At 48.7% G+C, this 16,134-nt stretch overlaps 1 protein-coding gene across 1 annotated transcript in view; it reads left to right on the top strand.

The window, feature by feature from the left end:
- MAP1A (microtubule associated protein 1A) overlaps positions 1-16,134 on the top strand; it is a 70,506-nt gene that overhangs the window by 36,661 nt on the left and 17,711 nt on the right. Inside the window, exons 3-4 of the mRNA XM_070953441.1 lie at positions 15,026-15,108; positions 15,470-15,610. Of these exons, the coding sequence (XP_070809542.1) occupies positions 15,026-15,108; positions 15,470-15,610 (224 nt within the window). The remainder of the gene's footprint in view (positions 1-15,025; positions 15,109-15,469; positions 15,611-16,134) is intronic.

Raw genomic sequence — 16,134 nt, 5'->3', positions numbered from 1 at the left:
TTGAGGACTACCTGTACCAGGAAGGCCTACTGAGAGACCAAATTGGCTTACAAGAAAGACCAAATGAAGAACAGAAAAGAGACAAGGGAAGATAAAGGATTTCATTAAAAAAATAGCAGGGGAAATATAGAGACAGAAAGGCTAATTCTGGCTGCATAAGACCAAGCCTTCAGAACAAAGGCATACAAACTCAGAATTGAGAAGACAGCAACAGGCAGTAAGTGCTGCTTCTGCAAAAAAGCTGAAGAAATAGTGGACTGTCTAGTTAGTTGCTCAAGAAGATCATAAAGACTGGCTACTAACAACAGCATAATAAAATAGCAACAAAAGTGCATTGGAAAATAAGCAAAACTATCATTTGCCTGCAAGCTAGAACTGGTGAAACCATAAAATAGAGAAAGTCTTAGAAAATGAAGAAGCTAAAGTGCTCTGGGACTTTAGAATTCAAACAGAGAGGCAGCTGCCACATCACACCCCAGAGTTAACAACTGTTGATAAAAAAAAGTCTGAATAGTGGACATGGCAGGACTGGGAGACAGCAGAATAGAGAGAAAGAATTGGAGAAGATAACAAAATACAAAGATCTGCAAATAGAAATGGAATGATTGTGGCAAAAGAGAGCAAAGGTAATACCAGTAGTAAATAGATGCCTGAGGTGCATCTTGAGCACCATCAACAGGAGCCTGGATAGCTCTGCAGACAAGGCACTGTAATTTAACACCAGCTGTCTGCAATTAAAGTAAGTTCGAATCTTGCCAGGCTCAAGGTTGACTCAGCCTTCCATCCTTTCTAAGGTAGGTAAATTGAGGACCCAATTTGTGGGGGCAATAAGCTGACTTTGTATAAAATATACAAAAGTATGAAGGCTATTGCTTAACGCACTGTAAGCCGCCCTGAGTCTCCGGAGAAGGGCGGCATATAAATCAAATTTAAAAAAAAACAAACACCAACAAGTTCACCATCAGTCAATTGCAAAAGACAGCCTCAAACCAATAGCCAGAAAACTATATTCTGCTGTTAGGTTATTCCTAGAATACTTTATTGGCCAAGTGTGATTGGACACACAAGGAGTTTGCCTCCAGTGCAAAAGTTCTCAGTATATATACAAAGAACAAGATAATATTATCAGTGTACATATAAACATACAAACAGCATGTACATACAGACAACAAATGTACATAGAAAATAAGGTAATATAATCATAAGGTACCAATAGGAGAAGGTAGTAGACAAGATGAGAATAATAATAATAATACAGCCATACTGTATGGGTAAATATCCTTACTTATATGGGTATTATATTATATTATATTATATTATATTATATTATATTAATTATATTATATTATTATAAATATCTTTATTTACATGGGTAAATATCCTTAAACATAAGACAGTGCTGTTCAACAGAGTGATGGCATGAGGGAAAAAACCTGTCCCTGTGACTGGTTGTTTTGACATGTAGGGTCAAACTATAGCAGGGTTCTAAGTGGAGGAATTGAAACAGTTGATGTCCAGGATGGGAGGGATATTTTCTCAGCTCTCTTCCTGGCTCATGCAGTATACTGGTCCTCAATGGAAGGCAAGTTGATTGCAATTATATTTTCTGCAGTCCTAACTATGAAGTCTGTAACTGTCATTTGGTTGCTCTACCAAACCAGATAGTTACAGAAGTACAAATGACAGACTCAATAATTCCTCTATATAACTATATCAGCAGCTCCTGGGGCAATCTGAGCTTTCTAAATTGATGCAGGAAGAATATTGTTTGTTGTGCCTTTTTAATGATGATTCTAATGTTAGGTATCCATTTCAAATCCTGGGATGTTATAGAACCCAGAAACTTGAAGGTCTGTACTATTGATACTGTGTTGTCTAATATTGTAAGAGGTGGTAGAAGGGCTCCTCCTAAAATTCAGTTTCTCTAGTTTTAAGCGTGTTCAGCTCCAGATTGTTCTGGCTGCATCACAGGCCAGTTGATCTACCTCTTGTGTACATGCAGACTCAACATCATCTCGAATGAGACCAATGACCTTGTATCAGGGGTGAAATGCTCCGAAGTCTGCTACCGGTTCACTTCGTTACACTTTGCGCTACCACGCAGTGCTGAAAGATTAATAAAAAGAATTAATAAAACTTTTCTAAGGTAAGTAGAACAGCGAAGGGGGGAACAGCTGTGCCACGCGATTTATATTCACTAGAAAGCAGGAAATACTGCTTTCGTCAGAATCGTCAGAAATACTGGTTCATCCGAAATTGTAGCATTTTTTAACTACTGGTTTGCCTGAACCAGTAGCTTTTATTACTACTGGTTTGCTTGAACCAGTCCTAATCGGTAGCATTTCACTCCTGCCTTGTATCACCAGCAAACTTCAATATTTTAACTGAAAGATCCTTTAAGATGCAGTTTATTTTATTTTATTTATTTATTTTATTAAACTTGTATGCCGCCCTCTCTCCCAAAGGACTCAGGGCGGCTCACAATGATAAAAAACACATAAAATTAAGTATTAAAATATAAAAACCAATACAATCCCCTTTAAAAACCCCTTCAGTCCAATCCGGCCAGGCCAAATAGCCATGTTTTGAGGTCACAGCAGAAAGAGCAAAGGTCAGGGGCCATCCGGAACTCCAGGGGGAGCTGATTCCTCAGAGTAGGGGTGCCCACAGAGAAGGCCCGCTCCCTGGGAGTCGCCAGCCGACACTGTCTGGCCGACAGGATCCCAAGGAGGCCCTCCCTGTGAGAGCGCACCGGGCGATGGGGAGCTGTCGCTGGCCGCAGATGGTCCGCCAGGTACCCTGGGCCTAAGCCATGTAGGGCTTTATAGGTAATTACCAGCACCTTGAATCTCACCCGGAGGGCAACCGGTAGCCAATGCAGGTCCCGCAGGAGGGGGTATAACATGAGAGTGTCGGGACACTCCCATCACTACCCGCGCAGCCGCATTCTGCACCAGCTGAAGCCTCCGGGTGGTCTTCAAGGGCAGCCCCATGTAGACAGCATTGCAGTAGTTGATCCAGGAGGTGACGAGCACATGAGTGACTGTGCGCAGGTCATCACGGTCCAGGTGGCGCAACTGGTGGACCAGATGAATCTGAGCAAATGCCCCCCTGGTCATGGTCATAACATGGTCATCCAGAGTCAACTATGAGTCCAGGAGGATGCTTAGATTGTGCGCCCTTTCTACAGGGGGCAACACCTCACCCCCTATAGCCAACGATGGAATATTCTCCTGGAACCGTGATGCTAGTATCCACAGCCACTCTGTCTTGGCAGGGTTGAGCTGAAGTCTGTTCCTCCCCATCCAGATCTGCACCGCTTCCATGCACCGGGACATCACGTCGAGGGCATCACTGGGCTGATTCGGGGTGGATATAAAAAGTTGGGTATCATGAGCATACTGATGATACCCCACCCCAAAGCCATGGATGATCTCCCCCAGTGGCTTCATATAGATGTTGAACAGAAAGGGAGAGAGGACCGACCCCTGAGAGACGCCACACGTGAGGGGCCTCGGGGCCAATCTCTGTCCCCCTGCCAACACCGCTTGCGAACGCCCAGAGAGGTAGGAGGAGAACCATCATAAAACAGTGCCCCCCACTCCCAACCCCTCAAGGCGCCACAGCAGGATACCATGGTCGATGGTATCAAAAGCCGCTGAGAGATCTAATAGGACCAGGACAGAGGAATAACCCTTGTCCCGAGCCCTCCAGAGATCATCCACTAGCACGACCAATGCCGTCTCTGTGCTGTATCCAGGCCTGAAACCCGACTGGTACGGGTCCAGATATATTGCTTCATCCAGGGCCAATGGGAGCTGACATGCCACCACACTCTCAACAACCTTCACAATAAAGCGAAGGTTGGAGACAGGACGGAAGTTATTCAAAATAGCTGGATCCAGGCTAGGCTTCTTGAGGAGGGGTCTCACCGCCGCCTCCTTCAAGGCGGCCGGGAAATTCCCCTCACCCAAGGAGGCAGTTATCATTGCCTGGATCCAGCCATGTGTGACCTCCCAGGCCGAATAAACGAGCCAGGAGGGACACGGTTCCAGCACACACGTGGTGGTACTCAGCTTCCCCATGATCCTGTCCACTTTCTTGGGAGTAACAGGATCAAACTCGTCCCAAATCACCTCCCCCACCGACTCTGCCCAGTCAGAGTCCAGCCCCTCCCGAATCTGAGCGATCTTATCCCGCAGGTGTTCACTAAATTCCTCGACCCGCCCCCGCATAGGGTCATCCCCCGTTCCCTGATGCAAAAGGGAGCGGGACACCCGAAACAGGGCAGCTGGGTGATTCTCTGCGGTCGCGATGAGGGCAGAGAAGTGAGCCCGCTTCACCGCCTCCATCGCCACCAGGTAAGATCGAGTAAAAGATCTCAACTGTGATCGGTCAGATTCGGAACGACTGGACCTCCAACAGCTCTCCAGACCTCTCCTCCGATGCTTCATTTCCCGGAGCTCCTCAGTAAACCAAGGAGCCAACCAGGATCTGTGTCGGGTCAGAGGTTGCAAAGGCACAACCCGGTCGAGAACTCCGGCAGCCGCCTTTTCCCAGGCATCCACCAGAGTCTCGACTGGGGCGTGGGAAAGAGAGATAGATAGTCTCAAGTTCCCTCTGAAACCCCTCGAGGTCCATCAGGCGCCTGGGGCGGAACCATGTTGCCGGTTCCGCCTCCCAGCGGCGGGGGGCGGCACAATGGAAGCCCAGCCTAAGAGATAGTGATCGGTCCATGGTTGGGTGGTTGGCATGCCTCCACCGAACTCACTACGCCACTGCTCCAAGATAAAAACCAGTTATTGGTATATAGAGAAAAGAGTAATGGAGAGAACACACAGCTCTGGGGGATGCCTGTGCTCATTTAATTGATATCTGATGTGACTATGCTGAAATACACCCATTGTTATGGTTTGCTTCTGTAAGGTTTGCAGAGCCACTACAAAAAGCATGCTTCCATTGTTTGCTTTGGTTTATTTTTGCTTTAAAAAGACCATTTCTTTGGCCAACTTTGGCATAGAAAGCACTCAAGATAGAACTCATCTATCAACTTCTGTAGTTCAAGATCAAAAATTGAAGGAGTAAGGACTTGCTTCAAATTCCCATTTTCCCTATCATGGAACATTCAGAATATTTCAAGTTTTGTCCTTTAGACCAACAATTACGGTACATGGCTGAGGCATCTTGTTGGAACATAGCCATCTTAGACTTTTCCGACGACACATTCCAAGTAGGCTGTTTTCCTCTGAGCTGAAAACATGAGGTTTTTTTTCAGTTTCATGCATGACTAAAGACCAGCTCTTAACAAGAATAAAGTGGCTTCTGATTTCTGAGCACATCAGGAAGGCTCACTCTCACATATCTTGCTGCTCTGGCAGCTGCTTTCCTGTGAGTTCTTCAATGAGCAGATCTTCTTCTTCAGTCTGGGCTGGGATGACCCGCAGAGAGGGGCCCTGCCTGATGAAGAACTCGTGCTGGTCCAAAAGTTTTAGTCATTTGGGAGTTGTATTCCAGAATTTGCTGGCTGTATATTGATTCTATTGTCAGCAGTCATGGCTGGTCTGCAAACTGGGTGTACATGATATATAAATTAACTAAATGAAGTAATACGTTTATGGCATATCTAAGCAGAAAGCCAAATGGATCAAGTTCAAGATGGATCAAATCTTTTCTAGAATGCAACATTTTGGCCCCAACAGCAGATAGGGGCTTTGGGTATTCTAGTAGGGGACTTATTCCATCAGATATCTGATATACCTATTGAATATTTTCCTTCCCATGCTAACAATTCAAGTTCACCTCCCATAACTTCTGTGCACTATTGTTTATCTGAGGTCAGTTAAACATACATTCCCTACCCTCCACTGATCAAATTCACATTGCTTTAGCCAAATCCAATTTATACGAAGTGCTACACTTCAAGTGCTACAAATATCAAGTCTGCCATCTTCATATTTGAAAAATCCTGGCCTCAGAAATGAAATGTTCTCCTGCTTATGCTGTTGGTGTAATCGGCCATTGACTTTTAGCCTTTTTCTTTCCCTTGTCTGCCTTCTTCCATGAACTGGAAGGATGGATGAGACCACCTGTGTTTCAGCTTCCTTTGCAGATAACATGATGCAATTTCTCTGGTACAACTTGTCATTTATTAGCAGGGGTTGATGGAAATATCCTCAAGTTAGAAAAAAGCGTACATAATAATGCTGTACAAAAAAGTATTATTTATTTTTTAAATCACCGTGATCATATGTTGACCATTGCATTATTCTCCATATTGGTTTATTGTTGCCAAAGTCATCCTCTCATCAATGATTAGAAATGAAATTCTAATAAAATCCAGTTTAGAGATGTATAGAGAATGAAATATTGAGATTATTCAGGAAAACTCTGGGAATCGATACAGACGAGATGTTGCCAGTGTAGTGGACCAAGTAAGTGAGGTGCATTACTTGGATTCTGACTTCGTTTCATATATAAAATATTAAAGTAGTATATAGGAACATGGCTATTTCTTTACTGTTATCTCCGGTGGCATCTGCATTGAATCCTGCAGGGTGGGGGCTTCTGGTGTTCCTTCAATTCAATCTCTTCTCTGTTGGGACCCCAGAAGCGTCCCTTCTCTGCACCAACGTTCGCCTTTGCAATGAGCAGGAACCCCCCCCCCCCCGCTGCTGTGTGGGTGAACTTTTCACCCAGGCCCCCTTTTTACTGATTTTATTGTAATTTCTTTATTGTACAAGTTGAATAAATGGCTGCTGCTGCTGTGGAAAGCCAATCAGAGCCGGCGCTGAGGCGGGAATCCGAGTTCGGGTATCCCAAGCAAAGGCGTCCCGTACCCCAAAAGGACCCTCCGCCAGACCGAGAATGGTCCGCACCAAGCGGACCTTTCGGCGGAAGGCGCCAGACGTCCAGATCCTGAAACTTCTGTCTTTGGGGCGGCCAAACCGGGGGGAAGGCAGCGCCGCGCCATCGGGGCCGGGGAGCGGGACCGCCGCGACAGCCCAGCCACACTCTGGCAGGCTTCTCCTTGGCGAGGAGCGCCTTCGCGGGCGGGGGGATTTGGTTTTGGGGAGCTGCCGGCCAGGCTCTTGAGACCCCCGGCAGGAAGACCGCGGGTCCGTCCGCGCCCCTGCCTCCGCGGGCCTTAGGCCCCCTGCTGCGGCGGAGGAGGGCGCCCGCCTCCGTCTTCTCGCTCGCGGCGCCGTCAAGCGCGGCCGCGGCTCACAAGGGGTTACGGCTGCCTGGGCGGGCGGCTCCTCCTCCGCGCGCTGACAGCAGCAGCAGCAGCAGCAGCTGTCTGGTGCTCCCGGGCCCGCCGGCCGGCTAGTCACCGCGGGCATCCGAACGCGGGGCGGTGCCGGCAGGGAACCCCGCGAGGAACGTCCGCCGCCGGGCAGGTGAGGCGGGGAGCGCGGCGGCGGCGGCAATTGTGGAAAAGCAGGCGGGCGTCCCCTCGGCGCTCTGCGCATCCAGCCGGCGGAGAAGGCCAGCGGGGCGGCCCTGATGGTCCGGCGCGAGGGATCTCGGCCCCATTAGCCCCCCCCCAAGATCTCCCGCGTTGGCGCCTTTGGGAGGCAGGGAGGGCGCAGCGGTCCGCGAGGGGCGCGCCGAGCGAAGCTTCCCCAGCTTCAGCCGGGGAGAGGCGGCACCTGCCCGCCGCCTTCCGGAGCCGCTTTTCGGCCTGCGGGGAGGGCTCCTCGGTCAACGCCCGCCCGTCTCCCGCGAGGAGGAAAGCTAGGGAAGTTGCTGCGCGCGCTCGCCCGGCGCGCCCACTGCGGCAAATTCCGCAGCTGGCGCCCTCTTCTCCGAACGCCCGGCGCCCCGCCCATCCCCGGGGCCGAGCCTCCGGCCTCGGGGTGCCCAGCGGCCTCGGGGACAGCCGGCGCGAGCGGCCGCGGCGGATGCTCCAGCCGAAGCAGGGTCTCCCGGCCGCGGGGCCGCGCCTCCGGGCCCCGCAGCCATGCCGGCCATCGGGGCCCGTCCCTTCGGCGATTGGCGGAAGTGCAGACGTGCAGACCCATGAAAGGGTCTCCAGTGAATCGGGCAAAAGGAAAGAAAAGGCCCCGACCTGGAGAAGCCCCCAGGCCTCGGCCCCGAAGGTCGGAAAGCGGCAGGAGGGCCGCCCTTCTCCTTCCCGGCCCGGGAAAGTCACGCGCAGGCAGGCACAGTGCAGCAGCAGCAGCGTTCAGCCATCCGCCGGTGGGCTCCTCTGGGGCCTCCCATCAGGCCCTCAAGGGAAGGCTGGTCAGCGGTAGCGCCTATCTCCAGGGATCGGAGCAGACCTCCCTTCTGGGCTGTCAGGGCAGTCAAAGGGCTCCCTTAGAGAGCCCGGCTCCTTCAGGGGTCACTGACCCACCTCCATTCCCTCATCCACGCAGTCCAGGCCAGAGCAAATTGGAGAGTTTGGGGGCAAATATTCTCCCAAGATCTCAGGGCTGCTTACAGGAGAACCTTCTGCCTCCTCCTAAGGAGGGATCTGGGATTCTTGCCTAATCACCACAGCAGAAGCTTGGTGATTAAGAGTGCTTCTAGTTTCCTTCCAAATCTCTTTCAGAGGTTTAGAGCTCCAGGGTAGAGCAAGGAGCCCCTGGGAAGAGGGTGCTCAGGGGATCTTTGCAATCCACTTGCTGAGCCTGCCAAGAGCTTAGAGATGCTTCTGAATCTATTATCTCCTGCCTGAGTAGACCATCATTCCCATTCTTCCCACTCTATGAAGGTTACTGGTGGGAGCAAAACTCAGGCAGGTCAGGCAGGAACTTCACACTGTCCAGTTTCAGGTTGCACATCAACCATTTGGAGGTGAAAACAAGATCTAGCTGCTAGACTCTTAGCCACCTCTGTGGAAGTGGGTGTGAAATTTTGTGTGACAAACCCATAATTGCCATGATACAGTGAATTTCCAATCGTTCCCAGAAATTCCTACTTGGAGGTTAATATCCCACAACACAAATAGTTGAAAGAACTCCACCAGATGGATGTCCTTCAGCAAGCCATGATTGGGATTCTCAAGTTTTCTCTAAGCTCAGTGTAGCAGGCTATCCTTCACAATTCATCATCTCCACAAGAGGTCACTGTTAGATTGTCCCAGATGACCATTAGCTTCTTATCACATATTATCAAATTTATAAGTCACCCATCTCCCTCCCAGAGGGACTAGCATTTATCAACAGCAGTCTGGGCCCAAACTCCCTTCACTTGGACACTGTGCTGAGGCAGTTTTGTCTGAAAGGGCATCAAATCGCCCATTTCTCTCCCCTCACCACCTCCTGCCAAACCTCACCCTCCAGTTTCTCCTGCCTTCTATTAGTTCCAAGCCAGCCCCAATTGGTGATCACAGATTCAGGGATACTCCTTCTCTGCCACTCCCCCAATTGCTTTAAACATCCTTCCCTCAGGGGAAGGTAATCATCTTCAATAATACCAGCCCATATCAGTATCTCACCTCCAACTTTCTGGTGTCCTGAGTAGAAGTGCAGCTCTGTGCCCCTTACTAATCCAGCCACGGGCCCTTCCATCTTATCCGTCAAGAGTCACTCTCATCTCATCAGTCCCTAAAACCTTTGAAAAATCTGTCTTCAGATATTTCTTGGCCCATTCCTGCCATTTCAACTTACGTGTCTTGTTCAGTGGTGGTCGGGTTTCAGCCTTCCTTACCTTGGCCATGTCTCTGGGCACTGAACACTTTGTACTTCTGGGCACTCCAGGTAGGTTGCAATTGTGGAGTATGACAGCACTGGAGGATAATGGATTCCTAGTACTTTCACATTTGATTCTTCTCAAATCTTTGGCAGTTAATTCGCGTCTTTTTTTCTCAACACATTTCTTTTGGTCCTGATTATCATTTGCAACAAAACATTTGATGGTTCTGTGATCACGCCCCAATATCTTAGCAAAGAGTGCTGCATCCCTCTGAAAGACTTTTTACAATTTTTGACTTATCAGAGTCAGTTAAATCTTTTTTTTTTTGGGCCCATTTTGCCTGAGGAAAAGAAGCTGCCTAATAATAATAGGGTGTTGATCTCCTTAGGTCGCATCCTCCCTCATTTACACAAATACACATCACCTGAATGTGCTTATATCCACTAAGCATTCCAGTTTATAAATTTCCCATTTGTTCAAATAATTTCTGAAGCATGATTAATTATTTTTTTCTGAAGATTGCTCTAGCAAGCCCCTCCTTGCCATTTTTCTAGTATGTATCTTATAAACCAAAAAAGAAAATATCTCAAGCAAGCAAAAGTAAAATACAAGCCTGCCCCACTTTTTTCTTTTTTATCTTTCTGTAGCTTTAACAATTTTCTTTTTAGTAGATCTCTGTAAACTACAACACTACATCTCCAAGTCTAGTTCATTAGCTTTTTTGTTATGTATATTCCACCAATTAGATGTAATCTTTAACAGGAAATAGAAAGCATTGCCAAGAAGGTCTGGTCTCTAACTGTCTTGGAGCAAATTTATACCAAAGAACTTTTGTTAAAGATACAAGTTATAAAAATAAGGTTTTTTTTGAAAAAAAAAAAGACTACCCTTTATCCATTTAAAAAGTTCTAAAATATTTTCTTTAAGGTTTTTTTCTTTAAATCAAAGTCTTTCTCTTTCTTTTCTTTTTTTCTAATCCCAAAAGAAGATTTAGCTCATTGCAAGAAATCTTATCTTTGCCACCAAAAAAATAAATAAATCTGTACCTGTAGATTAATTACTTCCCAGAGTGATTAAGAAATGAGGAAGGTGGGGCTTAATGCCCTATAGGTTACATCAAAATTAAGAGCACAGGTGGAATCATGGAATTTCCAGCAGCTCATCTTTCAAACCCACTGCAAAGCTTCCTTTGCTGTAGTTTACTCATGAGGAGCTGCTGTCCAGAGTGCAATTTATTATACAATTGATCTGACAAGATCACATCAACCAGAAACCACCTTCCAAACAGTGCTCCTTCAAAGACGTCAGCCTGCCATAATTTCCCACCAGAAACCCTGAAAACCAAGTGCAATTTCCAAGTGCATTCTCCAAGTGCAGTTGGAGAATGAACAGGAGAAAATATCAACATGAGCAGTTACAATCAACTCTGAAGCTTTCCACCTGAAGGATTCAGAAAAGACCTGGTCATAATAGCTTTCCACCTGAAGCTTTCCACCTGAAGGATTCAGCAAAGACTTGGTCATAATAGCTTTCCACCTGAAGCTTTCCACCTGAAGGATTCAGAAAAGACCTGGTCATAATAGCTTTCCACCTGAAGCTTTCCACCTGAAGGATTCAGCAAAGACTTGGTCATAATAGCCTTGAGTGTTGAAGCAAACATTGCAATTGCAATGTCGTGAGAGGACAGTGGAGTCCAGCCCTATAAATGGATATTTTGTGACCTTTATGCTCAGTTATCCCTTGGACTATGACAGATTCCCGGACTGGCTTTTCTTTTCCCATCTTTGGTTCGGTTGATGCTCCAAAAAACCGACCTTCTTGCGCTGCGAGACTCCCCCCTCTCGCAGGCCTGGCCCTCCACGTTATCGAGGGCCTATCTTGATGACGGGCTTTGGGACCCCGAGAGATGGCATGCAGCAAAGAGGGGGCTGAGGGGTTTTTTAGCTAAATTTTTAAGGAAAATTTTAAGGGGACCCGGGAGGACGGGTGGGGATTGTAAAAGTGGACCTGGGGGGGTCCAGATAGCGACTGTGCGGGATGATGGGTTGGTTAGCTGCAGCAGAGGGGTCGTGAAAGGAAACTTAACTGGGGGGCAGGGGGACGATAGAAAGGGCTGTGTAATTGAAATCATGAGTGGGAGGGGCAGGTATGACAGGCGCAGGGGGTCATATCAAGTGTCGGGGGTGCGCACGCGCTGTCTCCGAACGATTGCGCACTCCGGCCCCCAATGTGTGACTCGTGTCCTGGGTTGTGTAGAGCCTCAGGCCCAGGGTCCGCGGCTGATGTTATGTAATGCCAGGTCGGTGGTTAATAAGGCCCCCCTCATCTGTGATCTTATTTTGGAGGGGGGTGCAGACCTGGCAGGTATTACGGAGACCTGGTTGGGCCAAGAGGGGGGGGTCCCCCTCGTAGAGATGTGCCCGCCAGGTTTCCGTGCATTTCATCAGCCAAGGGCCCAGAGGAGGGGTGGGGGAGTGGCGGTGATCATTAGGGAGAGTCTTTGTCCGAGGGAGACCACTGTTCCTCAGATAGCCGGATGTGAGTCCCTTTGTGTTAAGTGGGGCCGTGCGGTGCAGATGGGTTTGCTGACTACGTACCTGGCTCCCTGCCACGTGGCAGCGACCCTGCCCGAGCTACTCGACGTCATTGCCGGGGTGGCGGTCGATACCCCCAGACTTATTGTCATGGGGGATTTCAACCTCCCATCCGCAGGTGAGGCGTCAGAGGTGGCTCGGGAGTTCATGGCTTCCATGACGGCCTTGGACCTGACCCAGTTAGTTCAAGGCCCCACTCACATAGGGGGACACACTCTGGACCTGATTTTTATCTCTGGTCAGTGGTTGAATGATCTTGGTAGAGGGGAACTAGATATTAAACCCTTGTCATGGACAGATCATTCACTCCTTCAACTAGACTTTCCTACCGCCTGCCCCCACCGCAGGGAGACGGAACCGACCAGATGGTTCCGTCCCAGGCGCCTGATGGATCCCGAAAGGTTTCTGACGGAGCTTGGGCCGTTTCCTGAGACTCTAACACACGACTCGACTGAAGAGCTGGTGGCCGCCTGGGAAAGGGCGGCCGCTGGAGCTTTGGACCGCGTCGTGCCTTTGCGGCCTCTGACCCGATGCCGATCTCAATTAGCTCCTTGGTTCTCTGAGGAGCTGAGAGAGATGAAGCGTCGGAAAAGACGCCTAGAGAGCATTTGGAGGACTAGTCAATCCGATTCCGACCGGACACAGGTGAGGTCTTATATCAAGACCTACCTAGTGGCGATAAAAGCGGCAAAATCTAACCATTTTTCCGCTCTTATCGCATCTGCAGAGAACCGCCCAGCCGCCCTGTTTAGGGTGACCCACTCCCTTCTTCGGGGGGGAGTGCGGGAAGATCCCTTGCAGGGTCGTGCTGAGGATTTTGTGCAATTCCTGCACGATAAAGTCGCTCGGATTCGGGATGGCTTGGACTCCGATTGGATGAGTCCACGGGAGGAGACCGGGGCAGGTCTTGAGAATGTTATCTGGGAGGAGTTTGATCCTGTGACTCCCGAGGATGTGGACAGGGTTCTGGGTAAGATTAGTGCCGCCACGTGTTTATTGGACCCGTGTCCCTCCTGGTTGGTACTGGCCTCCCGGGAGGTTACACGAGCCTGGCTCCAGGGGATTATAGGTGCTTCTCTGGGTGAGGGTGCCTTTCCTGCTGCCTTGAAAGAGGCGGTAGTGAGGCCCCTCCTCAAGAAGCCTTCCCTGGACCCGGCTGAATTAGCCAACTATCGTCCAGTCTCCAACCTTCGTTTTGTGGCGAAGGTTGTTGAGAGCATGGTGGCACGACAACTTCCCCGGCACCTGGATGAAGCTATCTATCTAGACCCATACCAGTCGGGCTTCAGGCAGGGGTACAGCACAGAAACGGCATTGGTCGCGTTGGTGGATGATCTCTGGAGGGCTCGGGACAGGGGTTGTTCCTCTGTCCTAGTCCTATTAGATCTCTCAGCGGCTTTTGATACCATCGACCATGGTATCATGCTGCAGCGGTTGAGGGGGTTAGGAATAGGGGGCACCGTTTTGTGGTGGTTCTCCTCCTTCCTCTCCGACCGCTCGCAGTTCGTGTTGGCAGGGGGGCAGAGGTCGACCTCGAGGCGTCTCGCATGGGGAGTGCCGCAAGGGTCGGTCCTCTCGCCCCTCCTGTTCAACATTTATGTGAAGCCGCTGGGTGAGATCATCCGTGGTTTTGGGGTGAAGTGCCATCTGTACGCTGATGATACTCAGCTGTACATCTCCACCCCAGACCACCCCAACGATGCCCTTGATGTGATGTCCCGCTGCCTGGAGGCCGTGCGGGTCTGGATGGGGAGGAACAGGCTCAGACTCAACCCCTCCAAGACCGAGTGGCTGTGGCTTCCGGCGCCCCGATATAGTCAACAGGTGCCATCGCTGACTATTGGGGGTGAATCTTTGCCCCCCACGGAGAGAGCTCGCAATCTGGGTGTCCTCCTGGACGCGCGGCTGTCTTTAGAAGAGCATATGACGGCCGTGGCCAGGGGGGCCTTTTATCAGGTTCGCCTGATTCGCCAGTTGCAGCCCTTTCTGGATCGGGACGCCCTGCGCACGGTCACTCATGCCCTTGTTACTTCCCGGTTGGACTATTGTAATGCTCTCTACATGGGGCTCCCCTTGAAGAGCACCCGGAGGCTCCAGCTGGTCCAGAATGCGGCCGCGCGGGTGGTTATGGGCGCAACCCGTTATGCCCATGTGACACCCCTCCTGCGCGAGCTGCACTGGCTCCCGGTGGTCTTCCGGGTGCGATTCAAGGTGTTGGTTATCACCTTTAAAGCGCTCCATGGCATAGGACCCGGGTACCTCCGAGACCGTCTTCTGCCACCAATAGCCTCCCACCGACCAGTTCGTTCCCACAGAGAGGGTCTCCTCAGGGTGCCATCTGCCAAGTTATGTCAGCTGGTGACGCCCAGGGGGAGGGCCTTCTCTGTGGGAGCCCCAGCCCTGTGGAACAAACTGCCCCCGGAAATTCGTAAGATCTCCGACCTCCGGGTGTTTCGCTGCGCATTGAAGACCCTGTTGTTCCGCCAGGCCGGACTATCAACACAATAGTTTTAAATTGGGGTATTTAAATTTATTGGGGTTTTAAATTTGAGCCACTTATTTAATTATTTTAAATTTTATATCATTGTTTTGTCTGTGTTTTTAAATAGGCTGTACACCGCCCTGAGTCCTTCGGGAGAAGGGCGGTATAGAAATAAAATTATTATTATTTTTATTATTATTATTATTATTATTATTATTATTATTATTATTATTATTATTATTATTGCAATTGCAAAGTATTGCAATTGGCAGATCTATTTGAAAAACAAAACTTCTCTCCTTCTCTCCAGGTCAGAGGACCCTCCACCACCAGAGTGAGGACCTGGACACAGTCATCTTAGTCAATCCTGACGAGTGGAGCGCTGTGTCAGAGGTAAAAACAGACAAGGCCAGCATGTCTGGTTTTATCAGAGTTTCTGCAACAGAACTGTACAATGGCCTGTCAAATATGAACTAAAATGTGTAAATGTCTTGAGCCATTCCTCAAAACTGTGCTTAGCTATGGCATCCAGGCTCTGCCTTCTAAAAAGTAAGATGACCTCCTGCTCTTCCTCTTTATTTAACTGCAATGTATTGATTCTCCTGAACACTGTTGGGTGAATATGAGTCCCAAAGCATTAAAGAGCTTGGCAGGTGTTTCTAAATCTTAGGGGAGGTGGGGCACTTCTGTTATAGAGTTCTGAAAACCCAGAAGTCACGAATAAGAAGCTGAAATCCATCTCTGATGCGAACAGGTCCGTTCTTTGATATGTGACCCTTCTGCCCACAAGCTGCTAGTCCTGTGTGGGCAAAGCTCTGACCAGGGAGGTGATTTGATTCTGCAGACTGGGACTTTCACCTACCAGAAACTCACCGGGATATTTGCAGATCCAGAGGTAAGCTTCATGAGTGGGTAAACTTGGATTCCAATTGAATCAGGTGGCTTTGTTCCCTTGTCACTAGTCCCTTCTATCTTGAATTTAATTTTGGGAGCCTAGTAAATTATTTGTCTTAAGCCATTAGCTACGTTTGGCACTAGCAATTTGAGTTGTTGCGCTGGAGACAATTTTATATGGAGACTTGCCACCTGGCATTAATTCAGAAACATTCAGGATGTTTTCCATCATCTAAAATGTATAAATTATATATTCCAGAGATCTTGAATTAGAAATTCCTTTCAAGTAGCACCTCTTCTGGTAAATATAGTGATTAAATGGCATCTTTATGTGTATAGTTCATATAAATCTAACATAAATTTATGTCTATATTTCATATAAATTTAATAAATAAACATGTTTCTACTAAAAATAATTGTAGGTTATCCAGGAGTAACAGGCAGATCTATAGATTATTGATTGATTGTGTAGTATTTTTTTTAATTAAGATGAATTTGCATAACTTTTGAACTTCATCAAGAAGA

Source organism: Pituophis catenifer, unplaced genomic scaffold (genome assembly GCF_029215685.1).
Source record: "Pituophis catenifer annectens isolate HBS135680 unplaced genomic scaffold, rPitCat1.0.hap2 SCAF_14, whole genome shotgun sequence".
In the NCBI taxonomy this organism is placed as follows: Eukaryota; Metazoa; Chordata; class Lepidosauria; order Squamata; family Colubridae; genus Pituophis; species Pituophis catenifer.
The sequence above is the reverse complement of the archived record's forward strand: the minus strand, read 5'-3'. Positions and strand labels throughout refer to the sequence as shown.